The 23,291-nt window shown below is 37.3% G+C and overlaps 6 protein-coding genes across 10 annotated transcripts; 3 read left to right on the forward strand and 3 right to left on the reverse strand.

The window, feature by feature from the left end:
- The first annotated feature begins 5,348 nt into the window (after positions 1-5,348).
- Positions 5,349-7,049, forward strand: LOC9308869 (F-box/kelch-repeat protein OR23). The gene has a single exon (XM_002872754.2). The coding sequence runs from the start codon at positions 5,485-5,487 to the stop codon at positions 6,799-6,801; it is 1,317 nt and encodes a 438-aa protein (XP_002872800.1). The 5' UTR covers positions 5,349-5,484; the 3' UTR covers positions 6,802-7,049.
- Positions 7,050-7,248: 199 nt separating this feature from the next.
- Positions 7,249-10,958, forward strand: LOC9308870 (LEC14B protein). 3 transcript variants are annotated; one of them, XM_002872755.2, is made up of 10 exons: positions 7,249-7,541; positions 8,006-8,516; positions 8,674-8,793; positions 8,998-9,075; positions 9,229-9,405; positions 9,510-9,587; positions 9,683-9,861; positions 9,974-10,132; positions 10,231-10,291; positions 10,451-10,958. In XM_002872755.2, exons 2-10 carry the CDS (start codon positions 8,079-8,081, stop codon positions 10,640-10,642), a joined length of 1,482 nt encoding a protein of 493 aa, XP_002872801.1. In that variant the 5' UTR covers positions 7,249-7,541; positions 8,006-8,078; the 3' UTR covers positions 10,643-10,958. The 3 variants fall into 3 exon arrangements, with proteins under 3 accessions (XP_002872801.1, XP_020876397.1, XP_020876398.1); XM_021020738.1 differs by having other exon boundaries at positions 7,532-7,670; XM_021020739.1 differs by having other exon boundaries at positions 7,532-7,605.
- A 111-nt stretch (positions 10,959-11,069) lies between these two features.
- On the reverse strand, positions 11,070-12,958 carry LOC9308871 (LRR receptor-like serine/threonine-protein kinase ERL1). The gene has a single exon (XM_002874836.2). The coding sequence runs from the start codon at positions 12,425-12,427 to the stop codon at positions 11,240-11,242; it is 1,188 nt and encodes a 395-aa protein (XP_002874882.1). The 5' UTR covers positions 12,428-12,958; the 3' UTR covers positions 11,070-11,239.
- Positions 12,959-15,016: 2,058 nt separating this feature from the next.
- On the reverse strand, positions 15,017-18,583 carry LOC9310950 (putative E3 ubiquitin-protein ligase RF298). Of its 2 annotated transcripts, none has more exons than XM_021020706.1 (3): positions 18,334-18,583; positions 16,113-18,028; positions 15,017-15,721 (listed from the first exon to the last, which is right to left on the reverse strand). In XM_021020706.1, the coding sequence occupies exons 2-3, from the start codon at positions 18,012-18,014 to the stop codon at positions 15,194-15,196; spliced, it is 2,430 nt and encodes an 809-aa protein (XP_020876365.1). In that variant the 5' UTR covers positions 18,015-18,028; positions 18,334-18,583; the 3' UTR covers positions 15,017-15,193. The 2 variants fall into 2 exon arrangements, with proteins under 2 accessions (XP_020876365.1, XP_020876366.1); XM_021020707.1 differs by having other exon boundaries at positions 15,628-15,996; positions 18,334-18,513.
- Positions 18,582-20,875, reverse strand: LOC9310951 (transcription termination factor MTERF4, chloroplastic). Of its 2 annotated transcripts, XM_021020736.1 has the most exons (3): positions 20,773-20,875; positions 18,896-20,529; positions 18,582-18,860 (listed from the first exon to the last, which is right to left on the reverse strand). In XM_021020736.1, exon 2 carries the CDS (start codon positions 20,511-20,513, stop codon positions 18,909-18,911), a length of 1,605 nt encoding a protein of 534 aa, XP_020876395.1. In that variant the 5' UTR covers positions 20,514-20,529; positions 20,773-20,875; the 3' UTR covers positions 18,582-18,860; positions 18,896-18,908. The 2 variants fall into 2 exon arrangements, with proteins under 2 accessions (XP_020876395.1, XP_020876394.1); XM_021020735.1 differs by having other exon boundaries at positions 18,582-20,520; positions 20,773-20,872.
- Positions 20,876-21,111: 236 nt separating this feature from the next.
- Positions 21,112-23,044, forward strand: LOC9310952 (auxin-binding protein 1). The gene is made up of 5 exons (XM_002872756.2): positions 21,112-21,394; positions 21,729-21,835; positions 21,982-22,182; positions 22,585-22,649; positions 22,745-23,044. Exons 1-5 carry the CDS (start codon positions 21,277-21,279, stop codon positions 22,848-22,850), a joined length of 597 nt encoding a protein of 198 aa, XP_002872802.1. The 5' UTR covers positions 21,112-21,276; the 3' UTR covers positions 22,851-23,044.
- Positions 23,045-23,291: the final 247 nt, after the last annotated feature.

A 23,291-nucleotide genomic window follows, 5' to 3' on the forward strand; every position in this document is an offset into this window, starting at 1 on the left:
TTATGACCTCAGCAGACTTTACAAAACAATTGTAAATAAAAGATAAAGTACCTTTAAAATGCCTAGTAAATTTTTCCCGCCAAAAGTACTCGCACCAAAAAAATATATTCAAAAAAATTGTGGAATCAGTTTAATTCAAAAAATACCCTTTTTTCAAACCCCTTTCAAAAATGCCCCCTTTGGGAAACCATTTCAAAGTTTGCCCTCTGTTTATTCAAAAGTTCCAGCGGGCCAATATTGGGATCACAATTCCCGCCAAAAAATATTTTATATTTTGTGGACCTAATTTTGTTTCAAATAAGGGTAAAATGGTCATTAAAAATTAAAAGAGGGCAAACTTAAAAATGGACTCTCAAAGGGGGCATTTTTGAAAAGGGGTATTGAAAAAGGGGTATTTTTAACAATTTCTCTATTTTTTTCTCTATTCATTGTCATTTAAACACACCTTTTTTTTTGTCAACAATTTAAACACACTATAATTATAATTGTAACTCCTATAATCTAATTAGTTTAGAGATGTAACTTCCATCACTTATTTTCCTATAAATAACCATTCTCACATCCTCCTCCACCATATCTCAAATCCTAAATATTCTCTTTGTTTTGTTTATGTTCTTGCATGATTTGAAAACTCAATTAAGATATCATTGTAAAAGTTTGATTATATATTTTGTTTAATACATATCTTACATTTTTTTCAATTTTATTTCTTTTTTGTTTTTATGTATTTCTTCCTTCTTTCTTTTTTTTTAATAATATTTTTTAATTTAAAATTACATATGTATATTATAATTTTGATGGCTATAATAAAATTACCTTATTGATGGAGATTCAAAAATATTAATTCCGACCATCGCGCAATAAGAGAATCAAGGTAAAGAAACTATCTTCATTTTTTTTACTTTGAATGTTTGATTATATACATATTCATGTATATTTATTTTATTTTTAAAAGTATGCATTTTTTTAACAAAATAAGTTTTTGTAATATAATTATCAAATTAATTTTCTTTAACTCTCTCTTATCTCCAAAAAAATTGTAAATTGTAATACAATTTTTTAGTATACTCATCATTATATTTAGTTTTATTGATTCAACATATAATGACATAAAGATCATTAAAAATTTTATTTAATTCAAATTTTGTAGTGTACGGATTTTTCTATATATATTAAAAAAAAAATTTGATATTCCATTTCCAATTAGCTTGTAATATAAAGAAGATGAAATCATTTACTACAAAATGATTTCTTCACAATGAATTCTTTGGAATGTAACATAAAAATTTATGATATAAATACAATTAAATTTACTCATAAATGACATTCAAACATGATTGCGAAAGTTTTATCAAAAACAAAACATGACTGTGGAAGTTAAATAGTTATCTAACGTAATTATAATTTTATTAAAAAAAAATCCCTATAAATATTAATACGCACATCTCACAAACAATGATATTCCAAGTTTTCTATTATTGGTAAATTGTATAACATTTTTTCTTCTAATTCAACAAATGTTGTTTCAATATATATATTTTTGTCACTTTTGTAAGAGATTGTGAAGAGGAGGTGACATGAAACCAAGAAATCCTATGCACGGTCAATCGTTTGTGTTACTTTAAATGTCTTTAAAAAAAAGAGAGTAGAGAAAATGCATTATTGTAGGTTTTTTTTGCCGAAAACATTCATTATATTCAATCTATATTAACCTAAATTTGGGTTGACTCAAATAAATTTGATATTCTTGCAGAGAGATTAAATAAACAACATAAGTCTCAAGTGAAGGGCAATATTCCAAGAGAGTTGATGGTGGAAGTAGACGTTGAATTGTATAGAATAGTCATTTATCTCACGAATACAATGACTATTCTCACGAATTAAATTAATCTACTATATACAATGAATGTTATTTTTCAGATGGTTATCTTTTGGTCGTTGAAATTTAGTAATGTTTTGGAAGAAGGCAAGTGAAACATATATTGAACCAAGTTGTAATCTCAAAAATATTAAGTGAAAGTCTTAAGTCTACATATTGATATGTTCACTATCTCATTCATTTGTTATTTTTATTTATGCGTTATTATTGTTGTTTTGTTTACAATATATATATTTTTGTTTGTTTTACATAAAGAAAAAATGTATACACTAACCCACGCGTCGCGTGGGCAAACATCTAGTGTACAATAATAATTGCGTTTGTTGACGTTGATGGGCGCTTTCCTTAATAATATACAATGTTTCTAAAACATATTCAACTCAAGAGGTAGATATCAAATTATTGGTTTACGAAAATCGAATTGGCTAAGCACTAGTACGACTACGATATGTTCGAATTCGAAATCTTTCCAACTCTTTCTTTTTAAAAGGTCAGGTGGTACGTTAGTTGAGTTACCGAATTCAAGTTACGTTGAATAATCTTTTTATACAATAATCTAGAAAAATTAATGTGAAGAGACATCCGTTTTCACTTTTACCCCATTTGGAGCTTCATTATTTTATTTTAAGCTTTGAGACAAGTAAACCTCTTCATCCAAGGTGGTGTTGATATAAGGTGTTGGTAACGTGACCAGGTCTTATACTCGGTTTCTACCGATAATATATAGAGAAAAAATTAACTTATTTGTACTGACATATGCAGATATGAAAAGAATATGGACCAAACCAAAGATCCCATCAGAACTCATTGGGGCAAAAAAGTTTACGCATAAACTGTTGATACGAGTAATAATACGCTTTCTTCACATGGCTAGCCATACATAATTGACTATCAACTGGGGATCGAATCCGGAATTGGAACTGAGTGTGTTTTGTGTAGTTCAACGGAAATATGGTCCTTTACAATGCTTGGAAGTAACTTCAATTCACTCTAGAATGGAATCAACTGATCACTTAACTCACCCACCTCTAACTATATATGATCGGATACAACCACACCATCCAAACCTCTATCTATCACATATGGCGTGAACACCCCGCCTTGCAAAAAACTTATAGACAAGAACATTCAAAACCGATTCAGTTCCATCCGCAGCCAAGAAGATTATACTTACGACGAGGGGCTCACCTTAGACCTCTCAACAACGTTTCAGCTTTGCTTTTTAATTCTGTTTTATTTTTCAAAACTCTTAGCTAAAAGATTACATATCCATTGTAAACTAAAACAGTATTTTGAATTTGAATTAATTCAAAAAGAAAAAAAAAAGAAAAAAGAGACGTATAATAATCCTACATTCGATTTCCATCAATTAGAAACTCCCATGTTGCAATAATTAATATACTGTAGTTGGTAATACCCATAAGATAAAAAAGCATGTCCCGCAAAAATACAAATAAAATATTCTTTTTAAGGTTTTAGTTGAGAAATCATAATCACTTTATCGTTGTGATGATGATACTGTACTTTATGGGATCGAATCGATCATCACAGAACAAAAGATAAGAAAAAGAGAATTGAATGTAAGGAGAAAAATAAAGTAGAAAAAGAAGAAGATATGGAATCAAACGGGGAAAAATGTCGTTTAATTGCTGAACTTTAAAAAAATGGCCGTTTAATACGTGAACTTCTCATGTGGCCAGTTTAAACACGAACTTAACGTTGACCGGCCATTTTAACTAAATGTCTTTGTTGACTACGCCAAAACGCCACACCGTTAACAGTCACTAACTGAGCCGATAACGGCTGTTCGCACCCGTTAACAGGTCTCCGTTAGTCCCGAAAACGATGTCGTTTTAGCCAGAAGCAAAGTTCCTAAATCCCCAAAATCGATTTTGAAATCCCTAATTTCTCAAAATCCCCAAATTAAGAACCCTAATCCCAGAAATCCGAAATCTTCAAATTGTCTTCTCTAATGGTATTAGTTAGGAAGAATGGCGTCATAGTGCGTGTTGGATCTCCTATACGAGGCGAAGCAGAGAGTGTTGTGGGTGCTGGAGTTGAAGCTCGAGGTGAATCAGAGATGGTTGTCGGAGACGGAGTTGAAGCTCCACCGGCGGAAGACATTTCAGAGACAGGTGGTGGAAACAAAGCTCGTGGTCGAGGCAGGCGTCGAAAACGAAGAAAAGTCAGGGTCTTAGAGGATGATGAAGATCCTGAAAAGGAACCAGACCCCGTCCCTGACATTGAAGATGATTGTGCGGTGTATGGTGATGAAGACTGCGATGCTGTTGATGACGCAGTAGGCGGTGATGTTAGTGAAGGTAATGATGATAATGTTGGAGTTGAAGCTCGAAACGAATCAAAGATGGTTGTCGGAGACTTCGATGTAGCAGGTGGTGAAAGTAATGATGATAATGGTGGTGTTGATGCAACAGGTGGTGGAGATAGCGATGATGATGCAGCAGCTGTTGAAGAAGATGTTAACTTCAACATTGCAGAAGATTTCCCAGAGGCTGTTAGAGGAGATGAAGCTGGTAGTGACTCGGATAGTGGAGATAATATATGGGACGAAGACAAGATTCCAGATCCTTTGTCATCTGATGACGAAGATGAAGACAATGTTAGAGAAGAGGAAGCTGGTAGAGGTGCTGATGATCCAAAGGTTTTGCTAGAATTTAAGAGTAAAACGACGTCGTTTTCGGGACTAACGGAGACCTGTTAACGGGTGCTAACAGCCGTTATCGGCTCAGTTAGTGACTGCTAACGGTGTGGCGTTTTGGCGTAGTCAACGAAGAAATTTAGTTAAAATGGCCGGTCAACGTTAAGTTCGTGTTTAAACTGGCCATATGAGAAGTTCACGTATTAAACGGCCATTTTTTGAAAGTTCAGTAATTAAACGACATTTTTCCCGAATCAAATGGGCTTAAACTACTAACACAATAAAAGCCTAATTTAAGCCCAATACTCCTGCTGTCAACAAAAGAAAAGAATCCCAATACTCCAAATTCGGATCATATCACCTTCAACCAGATTTTGACCCCAAGGTCACTTGCATTCATCTAAAATTTGTTTCCATTTCATTCAAAAAAATACATTTGGATTTTGAGTAATCGAAGCCTTTTTAACAGATTGTCAAGCACTTTTTAGGTCCAATTGTTTTCTTATGTAAATTGTTGAACACAATATACTACAATACCACGTTTTTTTTTATATGAAAATTGTAAACACAGATGATAATTCCCTTTCTCAATTTCCCATTTTAGAAAGATGTTTGTAAATTACTAAATTGTAATTCAACGCACTAAAAGATTTGCAATGATGTCTTAATAAAGTCGTCTTCGTTCTGATTCGAGTAATTTTAGTAATTAACCTTCTCTATGTCTCAACTAATCATAAACTACTACGTGGGTGAGATTAATTAATTAATTAATTACACAGCCAAAATAAATTTTTGTCTTATCTTCAAATTTCAAAACCAGATTCCCTCTGTCTGAATCCGAATCAGTCTCTGATCAATTTCCATCTTCGCAATGATGATTCCGTTTCATTGATCGATCAATCTCACTGACAAATCTCGCCGGAGTTTCTTCCCGCCGGCATAAACCATGCCTTTGCCTATATTCTCGTCGCGGTTACAGTGTTCATCTTCATCGTCATCCTCGTCGCGATCGTCGTTTCTTCGTCCTAAGCCTCGAATCGATCCAAGCTTGACCTTAATTCCAGGCTTATCTAACGACGTCGCGAGACTGATTCTCTCCTTCGTCCCTTACCCTCACATCTCTCGTCTCAAACCGACCTGTAAATCATGGTACGCTTTTCTCTCTTCCAAAACCCTAATTTCACTCCGCCATAGCCGAGACAACAGCAACATCAACAATCTCTCGCATCTCCTTTGTATCTTCCCTCAGGATCCTTCGATTTCGCCTCCGTTTCTCTTCGATCCAGTGACTCTCTCTTGGAGATCGCTTCCTCTTATGCCTTGTAACCCTCACGTTTACGGTCTCTGCAATTTCGTAGCCGTAGCTCTTGGTCCTTACGTTTATGTCCTCGGTGGCTCTGCTTTTGATACTAGGTCTTATCCTCTGGATGTTCCTTTGCCTACTTCTTCTGTGTTCCGTTACAGTTTCGTGAAATCGGTTTGGGAACGGCTCTCTCCGATGGTGTCTCCACGTGGTAGCTTTGCTTGCGCTGCGATGCCTGGTTCGTCTGATCGGATTATTGTGGCGGGAGGAGGATCACGGCACACTTTGTTTGGTGCTGCTGGAAGTAGAATGAGTTCGGTGGAGATTTATGATGTTGAGAAAGATGAGTGGAGAGAAATGGTTGAATTGCCTAGGTTTAGAGCAGGGTGTCTTGGTTTCTTGGTTGGTAATGAGAAGGAGAAGGAGGAAGATAGAGAGTTTTGGGTAATGGGTGGCTATGGCGGATCGAGGACGGTTTCAGGGGTTCTTCCTGTTGATGAGTACTATAAAGACGCGGCAGTGATGGATTTGAGAGTAGATGGTGGTGAGAAATGGAGGATAGTTGGAGATATGTGGGGAGAAGAAGTGCGACCTAAGCTAGGGAAGATTGTTGCTGTTGATTGTGGAAAGCCGGTGTTTTTCATGTTGGATAAGGATTGGATTCTTAGGTATGAGAAGGGTTTGAATCGTTGGAGAAAGGAGTCAAGCGTCCCGAGGAAAGCTCATTACGACAAACCGGTTGGTTTTGTTGCACTGAATGGTGAATTACTTGTTATGATTCTTTTGGATGGTTATAATCTGATGGACACAAGGCATACTAGACAACAGAGGAAAGCTGGATCTTTGATGATTCATATGTATGATCCAAAGAAGAAAACTTGGAGATCGGTTGTCTCAAAGCCACCGTTTAATCACCAACTTGATTTCAGGACCACGGTTATGTGCACCATCCGATTGTAGGTGTAAAAAAAACTCTCATCACATCATCTAGAATAAAATTTGGTGTTCATGGTGTGTGAGATCTGCTGATGTTTTAGGTATTGGTTCGTTTCGTTTACCACATACATATGATTACCACATTGTCTGTACAGGTTGAAAAACAAAAAAGAAAAGAAAAGATCTTTGGGTATTCTGTTATATTGTAAATAACAAACTATTCTATGGCTTTGTATAAAAATGCTCGAACAATGCAACATTTGCTTCTTCTACTGTCATTTCAAGTTAATTTCTCCATACACTAAGCAAATACTTTATGAATCTCTTTTTGACTGTCAACTACAACTTCACTTTCCTACCATAAGCAAGTGTGGACATTGAAGAAGAAGGGACAGTCTCTTGCCATTAAGATTATTGTAGCGTGATGTGTTTTGTTTGTGATACGAACCAGATATACTTGTAACTATCATACTCCACAGAATTGAGGTTAGTATGATTGTATTATACATTGAATATGAGGTTTTGAATTTGGATCAAACAACACATATAAATTAGTAGTATTATACTTGGTTTAATAGCAATGATTTGGAGTGACCACAGTTGCTCAATGTACAAAGTCAAACGTGGCAACACAGCTTTGCACGCTTCATTGACACACACGTCGACGAAAAAACCATATCCGCTCATTGAAAAAGTCGAAATTTTTCTCGAGAAATTCAAAGGGGAACTTTTGCGTACTGTTTCGAATTGTCTCCTTCGTACGGGTAAATTAGCTAAAAACCTGAGCTTTATTTTTCTGGTTCTTCACATTTCACGATCCGATTTAAGGTCATAGCTCTCCTAAAGTTCTCAATTTGGAGTGATACTGTTTCTGGGTTCTTTCTATGTCTCTGGTGATTTCAACTTTTGTGCATTTTTCTTTTTAACTCGATGCTGAATTTATTAGGGTTGATACTGTTTCTGTGCATTCTTCAGTACGCAGATAAAGCCGACGACTTTGATTTTGTTTGGATTTAGGGTTTTGTGATTTCCAGCTTCTCTTTGTTTATAAAATCTTTCATTAGATTGATTGTTAAACTGATGACTCATAATACTGTGGTATGATCGTAATCGTTGTTTGTTTTTCTTTGATATAGCTCTTCCATAATGGGGTTTAAATGGCAAAGAGGGTTTAGTAGTGTGGAATGTATTATTGATGAAACTTGGCACATTTTACTGGCTTTTGCAGGCAAGCTATGGTTCAAGAGAACTGTGGATGAAACTTTGGTATATGAGAAAATCAATGGTGGTTATCTGCTATAATGTTTTTTGGACCAAGTGAGATTGATACTGACGAAATGGGTTATGCAATGAGTAGACTTGAGATAGAATCCGATCTATGTGATACTGGAAAAGACTTTTGTGGAGTTGGTAGTAGTAGTGCTAGTCACAGATCAAGTGAACATTTGGCAGATTTAGACCATGAAATCAGCCAGGTTACTAAATTGAAATCTAGTCCTCATCAACGGTATAGCCGTGAAGTCCCTGGGAGACATCAGTTACCTGTGTCTACTGTGAGGATGTTGGCTGGTCGAGAAAGTAATTTCTCTGGAAGAGGGAGGTTTTCCGCCGCTGATTGTTGCCATATGTTAAGCAGATATTTACCTATAAAAGGTCCTTGGCTTGTAGATCAAATGGACAGCCGAGCATATGTCTCTCAGTTTTCAACTGATGGTTCTCTCTTTATTGCTGGGTTTCAGGTAAATTCTTCATCGTTGGTAATTATTGTTTACCAGTTTAGAAAACAGATGATACTTCTCTACGCATCATGTCCTGGTTTTTCTATTTCCTGAGTTGAGAAGCATTTTCTGGATGAATCTATCTACATACCTGCATTAATCAAATCATTTTTTCCAGGGTAGCCGTATTCGGATTTACAATGTAGAGAAGGGCTGGAAAGTTCAAAAGGATATACTTGCAAAAAGCTTGCGCTGGACTGTTACTGATACTTCTCTATCCCCTGATCAGCGAAATCTGGTAAGTTTTGTATCTTTCAACTACTACTTAGTACTTGCTCATTTTCCATATGATTCTTAATGCAAACTCTGACCTCGATTCAGATTATATCTTAATAGTGATGCAGAGTAAGTGGTTTTGTCTAGTCTTTGAGGTCTCTTGATAGATCAAAACTCTATGCTTATATTTCAAAGAAAGGAATCATGAATTATTTCGATATTGCAGGTTTACGCAAGCATGTCACCTATTGTTCACATTGTTGATGTTGGGTCCGGTACAACCGAGTCTCATGCAAATGTTACGGTATGGAACCACAATATGTTGTTTAGCAAGAGAATTTTTTTATTATGGGATCGAATCACTGCTTGATATTCATTTTCTTTATTCACATGTTTTAATTTCTGTTTCAATATCTTATCAATGAGGTTAAATTATTTAGGTCCATGTCTTTTGCAGGAGATCCATGATGGATTAGACTTCTCTTCTGATGAAGATGGAGGCTACTCTTTTGGGATATTCTCTGTGAAATTTTCAACCGATGGACGAGACATTGTTGCTGGGAGCAGTGATGATTCCATCTACGTTTATGATCTCGAAGCAAATCGAGTTTCACTCCGGACTGTTGCACACACGGTAAAATTCCTTTATCGATTGAGGCAATTTCTCCTAAGATTTCTACCTGTGTTGGTGGTGATGTTATCGTTTTAGCACTAATAGCATTTTCTCCATTTCTGCAGTCTGATGTAAATACTGTGTGCTTTGCTGATGAAAGTGGAAACCTGATTTTATCTGGAAGTGATGATAACCTCTGCAAGGTGAGTGTCTTCGTTGCTGCAACAGTACAATAAATTTCTGGCCTTTATAAGCAAAGTTGTAACAGGATCTTGTTCAAAATTCATTACACAAATAGGTGTGGGATAGGCGTTGTTTCATCGGAAGAGATAAGCCAGCTGGTGTTTTAGTGGGACATCTGGAAGGTGTTACCTTTATCGATAGCCGTGGAGATGGTCGCTATTTTATATCAAATGGTAAAGACCAAACTATCAAATTGTGGGATATCAGAAAAATGTCCTCAAGCGCACCTGCAAGGTAATTATTTTCTACATGAAACTGTACTCGTCCTGAAGCATTATTGGTCGCATCTTGTTTGTTGATATCTCACAAAGAATTCGTTGATGAAACTTATTGTTCTATTTTACAGGCATGAGGTGCTAAGAAACTATGAATGGGATTACAGATGGATGGATTATCCTACTGAAGCAAGAGATCTAAAGCACCCACTCGATCAGTCAGTGTCAACATATAAAGGTCACTCAGTCTTGCGTACTCTCATCCGTTGTTACTTCTCTCCAGCGCATAGGTCAGTCTATAATATCCCAAGCCTCCTGACAAAGGAGAACCCTCTTTACGTATTTTTCTAATTCTTGTGGTGGCTTCTTTTGTTCTTTCTTTTGACAGTACTGGCCAAAAATACATCTACACAGGATCTAACGACAGTTCCGTCTACATATATGACTTGGTAAACCCTAAATCCTCATAAACACATTTAAGAGACGGTCACATGAAAAAGTGTAGCACTTTATGGTTTATGTTTCATACTAATACTAATTGGTGTGTGCTGAATCTCTATTGTCTCTGTTTTGACCGATCTTGGATTCATTCATTATCTTGTTCTTAGGTAAGTGGAGATAAAGTGGCAGTGCTAAAGCACCATAGCTCACCTGTAAGAGACTGTAATTGGCACCCGTATTACCCAACCCTTATAAGCTCTTCGTGGGACGGAGATCTTGTGAAGTGGGAATTTCCAGGGAGCGGTGAGGCGCCGATTATGAGTAAGAAGAGAGTTCGAAGGAGACATTTCTACTACTGATGCATCTCTCTACAAATACATATGGTCTCTGTAAGTTATATATATATATATATATATATATATATATATAAAATGTAGAGAAGGAGATGATGATGAATAATACAACACAAGTGAGAATCATCAAATAAGGCTTTTAAGTTATAAAAAAGGGGCTTTGGTGTGTGTGTGTGGGAAGTGTCTTGTTGTGATATAAAACCATGTTTTAAAAGGTCATATATGTATGTGTTATTATAATGGTATGCAATGTAGTAATAATTATATACACTTATGTCATGGTTTGGTTTCAGACATTCCTTTATAGGGTAAAAATTCAGTATTGTTTTTTTTTCCTTAATTCATTCTACTTTTATTCAAGATTTCCATCAAACTGAACATTTTATAAAAATATAATGCTAATGTTGCACATTTTATTCGAAGCATTATATAATGAGATGTAATTAAAGTTGACATACATCATCATTAATACCATTAACCAATTCACAAAGTCACCAACGAATAAACAAATCGTTTTTTTTGCTACCCTCGAAACTCGAAAGTTATCGTAACAAAATAACCGGAGAAAGACACGAAATCCCACAAATTCACGAAATTACGCCTTTATCCTCGCCACTCGTTGCACTGCGTTGTGGGTCTGGTTTTCTGCAAACCGGCCTTAACCGGACACGGCGTCTGTACCGGTAGCACCATACAGTTGTATTGCAGACAAAGCGAGCTGCTCACCGGAATATCCGCCGCGGGGCTAATTTGTATTCCCGTCAAGAAGTTGTGTTGGAGGTATAGTGTTTGTATATTCGATGCCAATAACCGATCTACGAAGCTAACTGGTACTTGACCGGTGAACCGGTTATTGTTTAGATAGATATTCTGTACGTTGGAGAGAAGCGGAGAAAGCTCGCCGGAGAATCTGTTATAGCTTAAATCGACGGTCGGAATTGTTACCTGATTCACCGGTTGAATCACGCCGTAGAAGAAATTGCGTTGTAATTGGAGGTTGGTGATCGGGAAGGTGAAGATCTGACCGGGGATTGCACCGGTGAACCGGTTTAAGCTGAGATCGAGGTAATTGAGCTGGTTTAATCTGAGTAAAACCCGGTTTACTGGTCCGGTTAGGTGGTTCCAAGCGAGTGAGAGATATTGTAACGACGGCGGAAGAGACGTCGGAGAGATTATGCCGGTGAGATTATTGCGTTTGAGATCGATTCGTGTTAAGCTTTGTGAGAGGAATTGAGGAATTGATCCGTTCAAGTGATTGTGACATAGAATCAGATTGGATAACTCCGGTAAGTACCCGATTGGCGGAGGAATCGACCCGGTTAGCTGGTTATAGCTCAGATCAAGTGTTTTGAGTCTCCGAAGCTCGCCGAGACTCGCCGGAATCTCACCGGAGAGAAAATTCCGACTGATTGCGAGAAATCGAAGATTCTTTGACTGCGAGATTGTGTGCGGTAACGAACCCATGATCCGACCCGGTACGATCGAGAGCTCCGTTAAAGCAGAGAGTTTTCCAATAGCCGGGTCAATCCGACCAGATAAACCGGGTGAACCGGCTCTTGGATCACCGAGGTTAAGCGCAGTTACTTTATCACCGTCACAGTAAACTCCGGCGAAGTTACAAGGGTCAGAGGTAAAATCCCATGAATCGAAGAAATTTGAACCTGGTAAATCATCGAGCGATTTACGAATAGCTTGTAGAGCCAAGAAATCAACTGGTACGATGATCGATTTCACGAATAAACCGAATCGAAGAAGAAGCAGCAAAACCCAAAACAGAGTAGCAAATTTCATTGTAGCCGTTACAGCTTCAGAGGAGTAAAAACAGAGACAAGATTTAAAGTTGGGAAATGGGTCGGAAAGAGATGATTGTGTGATAGAAATCAAGGGTTCTTGTGGGAGTTTTAATGGCGGATTCTGATACTAGTGACGTCAAAGTGACTTAAAAAGGAGGGAGATTGAAGAAATATAAAAGAAGATTTCTTGGAAGAGAGAGAGAGAGACAAAAAGAGAAATCAAAATGGCTTAAGAAGGAAGCGAAATCAAGAGCTGAATATACTTTCTTCTTCCTTGTTGCTTTTTGTTTCTGAGATTTTTTTCAGGGTGGCTTTGTGAAGAAAGAAAGAGTCATAAATGCTACGAGTGAGAGAAGTGGGTTTTATTGTTTACATTTGCGATTCGTTTCAGTGTCAGTGAAAAACAAAAATAATGTAATTTTATGTCGGGAATATGCAACAGGGAAAACGGCTGTCCGAGCCTTAGGTTCGGAGTGACAGATCAGCATCTTCGGAGCTAAGGGTGGTTGTTGACTCGTGGTGGTGGGGTCGTGACTCACGTGACATGTCTGTACTTTGGGCTTTATGTCCAATGACAAGTCAGCTATATATATATATATATATATTTTTTTTTTCTTATGACCGCAAGTTAATAACAAAAATTCTTGTGTTTTGGTATACAATTTTTTTTGGTTTATATGTGTTATCTTCTTAGGCTAAACTTTAAATTCGTTTATCAATTGAGCTATCAATATATATATATATATATATATATATATGGTTTTAATTCAATATCATATGCTATTGTATCGGATTAGATTATAAGTGGATCTTTAGTTTTGTAAGGAAGCCAAGAGAGAAAATTCCAAGTGATCATAGCCAAAGAGAAATTGTTATTAACTATCCAAAATTATGGTCCCAGCGATAGAGAATTTGCACACGTGTTGGAATGTGTGTTTGTATTCTCTCAGTCGTCATGATCACATAGCACCGATATGCTCACCAAAGTTTATATAATATATTAAAAAAAAAAAAAAACAGAACTATGATGTTGTTGATGATAATGGTGATGATAGAGAGCTAATGAGATGAATGTTAGTGATGCTATATGAGTATGACCAGTCATTTTCACTCCATCTGCTGTTTTTTCTTTATGCTCCACTCTTACTACACATTACGAAAAACTTACGGCTTCTAATAATTACCTTTACAATGATTACAAATTCGACCTATACCATTAATAAGTATATAGCAATAATATGATCACAAAGATAGCAAATTTTCAACTTAGAATAATACTTTTAACTTGTGTGCATATGTTTTAGGACGTATCAAACCCTAAAATTCATCATGGTTGGACCATTTAACTCAATGGCCACCCACAAAGACGAGCGATTTGTATTAAGATATCCCCCCATTATCAATTTTCGACAATTATTTCCTATAAATTAAGATACTTGCTAATCATCCTAATGAACTGTATATGCATTATAATTCGACTATTTGTGTATTTTGATAAAGGAAGATTATTAATTAAAAGGTTGATTCATCCGCACGCAGTGATGATAAAAAGCGTCACATATGGTTGGTTCTGTATTCATAATCGCATATTAAAAAAAAAAGCGTCTTTCTTTTCGACCAAACACACGAGAGTACTATCAAACTCAAAAATGGTGTATAGAAGTTTTTGCCTGGTAAATCATTGACCAAACTATCACATCTTAAAACATCGATCAATGGTCATATGTATAAATGTCATAATGGCCAAGAGTAAAGAGTCAAGAGAGTGCACCACTTGCTAAAATGAAAAACAAACAAGTTTAATGGTATAAACAAAAGATGAGTTAATCGATGTGAAACAAACAATATTATAATCATTAGTTCAGTGCATAGCAAACGGTAAATTCATAATGTTCAAAGATACTGGAAAGTGGAAACGAAAATGAAAAAAAAAAGTATTGATTGATGTTTGTAATCTAGGAATTTATATCAGTGTTGCGACCATGTTATTATCCAAAACGCGTATGTGGGTTGCTAATTGAAAAAATGGATGGCGAAAGATGAGGTATATTATTGGATCATTTCTATTGTCTCTGTTTTGACTAACTTTGAGTGAGAATCTGAGACGACCACATTTCTAATGTTAAAAGTCAAAGTACTCTACTGCAAAACGAGTATATAAGCAAAAGTAAGTCAGGTTTTCTGTTTTTGTTTTGTAAGTAAGTCAGAGTTAGCAATACATATAAAACAAATCACAAAGGAAAAGAAAAGTAAACTCTCACAGAACAAAACATAGAATAATATAAATTAAGGTTTTTCTTTGATTTTATCAAAGGCCATATTCAAACACAAAGAAGAAACTATAGCGACAAACACAAAAAACCAAACAGACGATCAAGTAGAAGTCAGTCAGATTTAGTACATACAGCCAACAAGAAAGATATTACAAATGACAAGAATAAAAATCTTAGAAAACTTCAAGCAAATTCTATATATCACTCCATAAGTTAAATGGAAAAACAACAAATAATGCAACCAGTCAAAAGAAAAAGTTCTTACAGAATTAAAAAAATCATGCAAGTTCAAAGAAAATGTATTGAGTACGTGGTTTAGGAAAGTCTTCTTCCATTTATTATTGAGGGAAATATAGAAATGAGCAAATTGTGAAGTCACTCTTTACAAGATGTGTATAATTTAGATGTAAATAGAGCAGTCCAAAGATATAAAACCAAAGCAAAACCTTCATTGCCATATTGATTCAAAACCCGAGCGGAAAAAAAAGCTTCTACCCATGGGAGAAACGAGCCTGAATCCTCCTCTGGATTTTGGCCCGACAAGACGGACAGTCCTCCATGGCTTCCTTCTCATGAAGCTGGTTACATTTAGAGCAAAGAACCTGATGGGCACAAGGCAAGAAAATCACACTCATCTCTTCAGACAAACACATCACACATTCCCTCTCTCTTTTGATTTTCGACTCTGCCCTGTGATTATTCTCCCATACTTTTGTTGCTGCCATCGGGTTTGCCTTTGTGGTGGTGGTATGATTCATTCCGCTCTTGTCATTGCTTCCGTCTATGCCTTTTTTCAAAGCAGCTATCTTCAAGCAGTCTGACTTGAGTTTTAGCTTTGAGATCTCGGTGTCAAGTCTTTTGATGTTCTCAATGTAGTATTTCACGTCGTTCTCTGCTTTTGTTTTGATCCGCTCTTCTTCTGCTTTTCCGAGTTCTTCCAGTTTCCCTCTCTCTTTCTTTAATGCAGCTGCTTGAGTAGTGAGTTTCCCCGTCGCTGCCTTTTCTTGTTTCCAAGTAGCCTGTAACTGAGTTTCATTAGTTATCTTGATCATATTCTACACTTAAGAGGTAAGACTACAATCATACCGACTAGAATGTTAATCAGAAACATCATTTCTAATACAATGCTATGGTTAGTTCTTGATTTAATGAGCACGGCACAAGAAGTATATAGGATAAACTCTCAGATGAAAACATCTTTTCACTCCTATATCTCTAGTTCCTCTGAAACAATGTAAAGCATTGGGCAAAACGCAAAATGTGAATATTCCAGCCAAAAGAATGAAATGATTACCTGAAAAAAAGAATTGTAGAGGAAAGGATATGATCAGTTATCATACAATAAAATACAGCTCCGAAGACGAGAGGACCTAAAACGTGCAAAGGTTTTGGTCTACAAAAGGAGCTAACCTCAATTTGGTTTTGGCGGGTTTTTGCCTTGGCAACTTCTTGCTGCAGCTCTGCCACCTTGTCTTTTTGACTCTTGAGCTCTTCCTGCAACAAAACCTTTTGCCCTTCCCACGACTGAGCATTCTTCAACAATCTTTGCACTCTCTCCTTTGCTTCTCTACAGCTCTCAGCAGACTCAGCAGCTCTTATATTAGCAGCTTCCCTCTCTCTCTTTAACAGAGATTGTTCGAGCTCGAGCCTGCGAATTGTGTTGTTAGTTCTTTCAAGCTGGTTGGTTGCGTTATTCAAGGCCAACTCCATTTCAGATCTCCTTTTCATAGTGTTTTCTTCCAATAACTGCTTCTCTTTTCTGAACTCTTCTGCCTCTTCTTTCTCTTTTCTTAGTGCCTTAAGCTCTGGTTGGTCCTTAAGAAGTCTAACAGTAGCCTGCTTTACTTTCTGATTAGCCCAGTCAGTCCAATCCTGCAATTCTTTCTGCAGATCTTTCATTCGGGGAACTAGCTTTAAAATTAATTCATCTCCTTTATTTCGGGGAACATATATTCCCAGAGAGGCATCGTATGGGATTGCAGCACAGTAATCTGGTGCTGGCTTTGTAGACACAGAAGCCTTTTCTTCAGGCTCAGAACCGGACTTCTTTTCTGAAGCTACTGTTGCTGGAGCATTATTAGCAGGTAATGCAGTAACATGCTCCTTAACATCTAATGCAGGCGAATCTGACTTAGTATTGTTTGAGAGAGTGCTGCTACTCTCAGCTAAAGGAATTTTCATAACGTCTGTTGTAATCTTCGATGAAGAATTTCTTGCCTGTGCGGACAGTAAATCAGAAGCTGCTTTGCTTCTTTTCTCCACAAGGAAACCACCAAACTTTGCCGTCTTATAGCCACCACCTTTGCTATAAGTTCTAATCTTCTCCACGCATGATTTCTGCCGTAGCATGGCCATTTCTTTTTTGGTGCGGCCTTTTCGACAAGATACTAATTTTTCATCAGAAACAGAAGTCAGGGATGCACTTTTAGTGCCTTCACCAGAAGCAGTGGAAACAGAAAATACCTCTTTTCCAGGTGTTGCTCCACTAGCATGAGGATTTTTGGAGTTGTTTACATTTGGGAAGTTCCCAAATTTGACTGGCTCACTCTGATTGCTTTGAGCATTGGATATGGGCGCCTTTGGGTTATCCGAGCCACTGGATTTTGAAGGATTGCACTCAGAAACTGGAGATTCCAACGATTTACTTGCATTGGAACCCGAAGAGCCCTCCAATCCATCTCCTTCCACTTCAAAAGCTTGCAAAACATTCAAGTCACACATCAACAGCCTCCACATAGCTTCGACTGTTGAAAGCGATGGTCTAACCTCCCTAACAAGACTTATCTTCTCTACCAAAGTATAGGCAACAAGCTGTTGCAAATCCTCAAACACATAGTCTCTCGAACCAGCAACATTTTTTCCACTCTTCAAAATACTCAAGGTATCATTAACAATGTTAGACACGAGATCATTTCCCCCACAGTAGAGCCTACTGCTTGAAATAGCTTTGAGAACAACATCCTCACTATACCCACAATCCATAATCTGATTCATTGCACTACGGAAGAGGGTGAGCAAATTTGATGATAAAAGTTGTTCGAGTTGACAAGCAAACGGATCATCCCATCCTACGGAGTCAGACTCTTCCGCTTTCAGCTGCCCGTTCGAGTCATTTTCAGACAAAGGGCTTTGAGATTTGAGTGAATGTAACTCATATCGAGGGAATTCAGTCAAAGAAGCAGCATTTTGTGGAGAAGGATCAGCTAACTTTCTCTTGTTCTTCCTTCCTTTCTCTTGCGGTGGTGAAGACGTTCCCACTTTGCCACCATTTACAGCACCACACTCATTCATTTCTTCTTGCTTCTGGACCATTAAGCAACAATTCCCTGAGATTATGAATGTTTCAAGTTATAAGAGACAGAGATAACAAAAACGATAAGTGCTCATACACCATATCCCTTGCAATTCCCACAGAGACAATTCCCAAATTCCAGTAGTAAAAAACACCAAAACAATCGGCTAAATTCCAAAAGCTAATTAAATTCCCAAAAACAAATCAACCCAATTCCCCACGGAAACACACACGATTTCTCAAACATAGCAGCTCAAATCGGAATGCAATCGAATCAGGATAAAACCAAATCTTTTGATCATTCACACCAATAACAAAAACACGGTGCCGTAAACTGACCGGGAACGCAAGGGACGGTGGAAGCGAAACCGCGGGAAAAAAGACGATCGGAAGAGAATCGAAGAGAGAGAGAGAGGGATCGATGAATATATATTAATAAATAAAGAGTGTTACAGAGAGGGAGAGAGAGAGAGGCACTGTGATAAAGAGAACAAGTGCGTGGCTAGAAGATGAAGGAGCCGGAAACAAAATTGATCGTGAGCTTTTTTTTTTTTTTTCTTTCTTTGGTGACACAAAGAGAGGGTTGGTGCTGGAAATACTCAATATTACTGATTTGCCCCTGAGGGTATTTTAGTCATTACATCTTCTGGTCCATTTTGTTCTGCTATCAACAACAACAACAACATGATGAACAAAGAATCGATTACAAGGATAAGAGAGAATGATAATCTGATCAACAAAGAATCTGTTCCAATATTCAAAGTAATCTTTCATTATCCTCTGATGATGATGATGATCCATCAAGACACAAAGCTTGTACTTCAATTCATTGTCTGCATTTGGAGCTTTTTGTGCAATGATTTTTTTGCAAACTCCAGGTTTAAGCAAACTCCAGGTTTAAGCAAACTCCAGGTTTAAGCAAACTCCTCGTCGTCGTCATTTTCTTCTTCCTCGTACTCGGAATCAGATTCCTCCTCTCTTTCGGGTTGCATTAATGTACTCATGTCAAAAGAAGATGGATCAGATTCTACCTCTTCTATATCTATTGTGTCGTAGCTCATTCTCTGTTCGAACTTCTCATCTGAACAGTTGAGCATCCAAGCCAATGAACATTTGATTCCCTTCTTTATTATCTTCTTGTGCCTCGGCTTTACTGTGGACTCAAGCCCATAGGTAAAGAATGCGGGGAAGTCCACCAGATCTTGAAGTGGTCTTCTCATTTCCTTTTGGAAGTATTCAAAGCTGAGTTTCATTATTCCGAGGTTCAAAGCCAGAACCTGTGGACATCCGATTACCATTTCCCTCGTTTGGTCGATTGAAAATCCGCACTTGGTGAGGAAATCAATGTGCTTTAACATAGGAGACTCGCTGAGACTAACAAACTGCGGCATTCTCTCGATCAAAGAGCCGAGATCCTCTGGATTTAAATCAATGGCTGAACAAAGTAGCTTCTTTTGCGTCTCAAGCTTAGGTTTCAGGTCGATTCCTATGATTTCAGGATACTGTGCAATTATAGAAGGAAGAGATGTTTCTCTGACATCGAAATCTTGCAGGATTTGCACGTTTGGTTTCACCGTATCATCCAATTCGAACCCGAGAATGTGAGGCCGCTTCTCAATCAACCTAGCTACAGCCAGCCTCGGAATACCAAGGTTCTCGAGATACTCCACGAGAGGCTTAATTATCCTAGCTACCCGCATTCCCAAAATCTCAGGGTACCGTGTTAAAACACCACCAATCTCTCTCCTAGCTACACCTATACCAACCAAGTAAGCGACTGATGTGCTCATAGTCCCTTCCAGCTTAAACCCTAAAACTTCTGGATACCTCTCAAGCACCCGAGGTACATCGCTGGGTTTAATATCCAGTCCTTGAAGATACTTGACCACCGGTGCAAGATCTATAACAACACTAGCATGAAGAACCTGAGGGTATCTTCTAAGAAACTCAGCGAAAGTCGATTTCCTCACGCCTAGTTTCCCGAGATAATCAAGAACCGGAACCATGTTCTTCTTCACGCTACAACCAAGAACAAGAGGGTAATTGTTGATATCTTCAATGGTAAGCCCTAACTTGTGAAGAAACTCCACACGCTCTTTCATCACATCAGCTGTAACAGGGAGTTCAAGACCATCAAGCTCATCAGGAACAATCCCAATCCCACGCAAGAACTCATAAACCTTAGCACGATTAGCAGCTTTCTCCTTATTCATCTCTAACAAACTAGGACGACTATACAAAGACTGAGAATCTCTTCCCTTATCCTTATCCCTATCCCTTCTCGAAGAAGGACGAGACGACCTTTCTCTTTTCGGTGATGAATCCACAGAACGTGAAGAAAATCTCCGATTAGCAATAGCGCATTGAACAGTACCAATTCCAATTCCAGGTCTCTTCTTGTAGTTGCCATAAGTGGAATCAGAGAGTGAACGAGATCTAACGGAAAAAAACGATGGTGGCTCAAAGTGAACTAACAAAAACCCAGGCTTTGTGAAGCCGCTACAGAACCTAATCTTCATTCTTTACCTGCAAAAACTAAAATTGACGATTATCAACGAGAGAATCATACCAATTCGGACTAACCCAGAAACTTGTACAGTATAATTAGCTCAGAAAACTTGGTAAATTATCAAAATTCAAACAATCCCTCCAAAAAAAAACCATCATTCATGTTCATGTTAACATCAACGAACCAAAAAAACATAACCTAATTAGAAGCAAACTATGGAAATCGAAAGGAATAAGTAGAACTGGATCAGCATGTGATTGAAATCTCACCGGAGATGAGGAAAGATATCGGAGAAGACGAGGGTTTTAGAGGAGCGGGTAAGGTTTTTTCACAGAAAATCAAAATCCTCATCACAACAAGCCAGTCTCTCTCCATTGAAATGATTTATCCGAATTATTGACGCTATAGTCCTTATATTTCTTACATTTTCCCTTACTATCCTATATAATCTAAAATAACACATAAACCCATAACTCTATGATTACTTTGAATGTGATAAACTGGTAATTAATGAAAATTATATCATAAGAATTTTTGTGTATGATTATTTTAAATTGTGATAAGTAATTAATTAATTTCGTCGTTTTAATCTTCAATATTGGATTATCAAAGTCAAAGATAGTATTTTCTGATTCTTTTTTGTAGTATTAGGTTTAATTGAGAAATAGAAAAAGATGCGGGGTCTGTTTCGAAGTATCTTTACTCTTTTAACAGTTTGTTCTGAGACTTCTCAAGAGAGGAAAAATTAAGTTGGGTGAAGAAGCATCGAGAAAATGATCGTACTTTCGGTTGGTTCCGCTTCGTCATCTCCGATCGTCGCCGTATTCTCCGTCGCGCTTCTTCTGTTCTGTTTCTCTGAAACTACTCTAGGAGCTCCTTGTCCCATCAATGGTGAGTTTCGCCTGTTGTTACGACCTAGGAGAGTATACTGTGAATGCAGATTTCCTCTTGTTTTTGTTTGTATCAGTTTCGTTAGAATGATTTGAATATAAGGTCTTACTTAGCTGAGAAATTGTATGTCCTGGTAGAATCAAATGGACCAAAATGTGCTCAACTTTTGATTGATTTACTCTAAATTAGGATCTAAAATGTGACTAGATTGCTTTGTAGCGAAATTTGGTTGATGATATGATACAGATTCACTGCAATTTCATCGATCTGTAGCTTAGATACATAGAAATTGTCATGTTAATACTGGCTCTTGACTGTTGAATGGTGAATATAGGCTTGCCAATCGTGAGGAATATTAGTGACCTTCCTCAAGATAACTATGGAAGACCAGGTCTTTCCCACATGACTGTTGCTGGCTCCGTATTGCACGGAATGAAAGAGGTAATGTTCAAAGCGATAGCGGTTTTTTAAAACTCTCCCCATTTGTATCCTATCGTCGTTTCATGAACTTGTGACTGAGTTTTTGTTGTTTTGCTCACACTTCAAATACTTGATAACAGTAACACTGATTTGTTTTGGATGTTCAGGTTGAAATATGGCTTCAAACATTTGCTCCAGGTTCAGAGACATCAATTCACAGGCACTCCTGTGAAGAGGTCTTTGTTGTCCTAAAGGGCAGTGGTACTCTGTATCTTTCTGAAACACATGGAAATTTCCCTGGGAAACCAATTGAATTTCCTATCTTTGCTAACAGTACACTTCATATTCCGATCAATGATGCTCATCAGGTACGTCTTTCTACCTCTCACATTGTTTCAGATGATTTGGCTCTTTCCTTGAGTCTTAGACTTTGAAATCCAAGTTTATTAGAGTTCCATTAATTGTAATCTTTATTAAGAGAAAATTCTATTTAAGGTTGATGATAAACAATCCCATTTTGTATGCACACATGTTACTTAAAGTAAAGTTGAACAAATAAGAGCAACTCATAGTATCTTGTTTAAGATTGCTTGAGAGTGGTTAGATACGCTGCACTTCCTATGTAACATTTTGAGACAACTATTAGAAGACCAAACTCAATCGCAGACGTTGTATATTCATATAAATCAAAGAAATATAGCATTTTCTTCTGTTAAAAATTCTTTTGGCTTATATGGAATAATCTCACTCATCTATTACTGTTCTTAAAGGTCAAGAACACCGGTCATGAGGACCTGCAGGTGTTGGTTATCATATCTCGGCCGCCTATTAAAATGTATGTAACGTCCTTTTTGAGGAATATGCTTATAGATATTATGTGTGAATGTATCCTTTTACTAATCATTTGGAAAATCGTTTGTTTTTAAATAGCTTCATCTACGAAGACTGGTTTATGCCACACACTGCTGCGAGGTTGAAGTTTCCTTACTATTGGGATGAGCAATGCGTTCAAGAATCGCAAAAAGACGAGCTTTAAAGCAAAGTCCGAGGCCAAAACCAATCACACCCTTTAGATAGTAAAATCATAGTTGAGGTTTTGTGACAATATGTAGATACTGGTAAATTGGCAAGGATTTTACATGAATGTTGTTGCCTTAAAGCATATTACGACTTTATAGTTTGGCTATTGTTCATAAACTGTAATTTGCAAAATAATGATGATTTCACCAACCGCCTTGTGATTAACACTACTCGAAGATGGGAGATGCAGACCTAGCTTGGGACATGGAAGATGGCTATACATCAAAATCATAGCTTTATGTGTCTTGTTATGATATATATACCTCTTCGGAGAAGTTGATGATGCAGGTGCAGCCGTTTGTTTTGTCTCTTGTATTATGTGATGAGTCTCCATGTGAGAAAGTTACCAATGACACTCTCAAGAAGTGGCGGAATTGGCTCGATTTTAAATGCAAAG

The sequence above is a fragment of the Arabidopsis lyrata genome (assembly GCF_000004255.2).
Source record: "Arabidopsis lyrata subsp. lyrata unplaced genomic scaffold ARALYscaffold_6, whole genome shotgun sequence".
Taxonomy (NCBI): domain Eukaryota; kingdom Viridiplantae; phylum Streptophyta; class Magnoliopsida; order Brassicales; family Brassicaceae; genus Arabidopsis; species Arabidopsis lyrata.

Coding starts and splice junctions, on each gene's coding strand:
- LOC9308869 (XM_002872754.2), top strand. CDS start 5,485: ATGCCTTTGCCTATATTCTCGTCGCGGTTACAGTGTTCATCTTCATCG.
- LOC9308870 (XM_002872755.2), top strand. CDS start 8,079: ATGTTTTTTGGACCAAGTGAGATTGATACTGACGAAATGGGTTATGCA. Junction 9,076..9,228: donor AGTCTCATGCAAATGTTACG/GTATGGAACCAC, acceptor TGTCTTTTGCAG/GAGATCCATGATGGATTAGA. Junction 9,862..9,973: donor TCCTCAAGCGCACCTGCAAG/GTAATTATTTTC, acceptor TCTATTTTACAG/GCATGAGGTGCTAAGAAACT.
- LOC9308871 (XM_002874836.2), bottom strand. CDS start 12,427: ATGAAATTTGCTACTCTGTTTTGGGTTTTGCTGCTTCTTCTTCGATTC.
- LOC9310950 (XM_021020706.1), bottom strand. CDS start 18,014: ATGGTCCAGAAGCAAGAAGAAATGAATGAGTGTGGTGCTGTAAATGGT. Junction 15,722..16,112: donor CCCGCCAAAACCAAATTGAG/GTTAGCTCCTTT, acceptor ACTCAGTTACAG/GCTACTTGGAAACAAGAAAA.
- LOC9310951 (XM_021020736.1), bottom strand. CDS start 20,513: ATGAAGATTAGGTTCTGTAGCGGCTTCACAAAGCCTGGGTTTTTGTTA.
- LOC9310952 (XM_002872756.2), top strand. CDS start 21,277: ATGATCGTACTTTCGGTTGGTTCCGCTTCGTCATCTCCGATCGTCGCC. Junction 22,183..22,584: donor CGATCAATGATGCTCATCAG/GTACGTCTTTCT, acceptor CTGTTCTTAAAG/GTCAAGAACACCGGTCATGA. Junction 22,650..22,744: donor TCTCGGCCGCCTATTAAAAT/GTATGTAACGTC, acceptor GTTTTTAAATAG/CTTCATCTACGAAGACTGGT.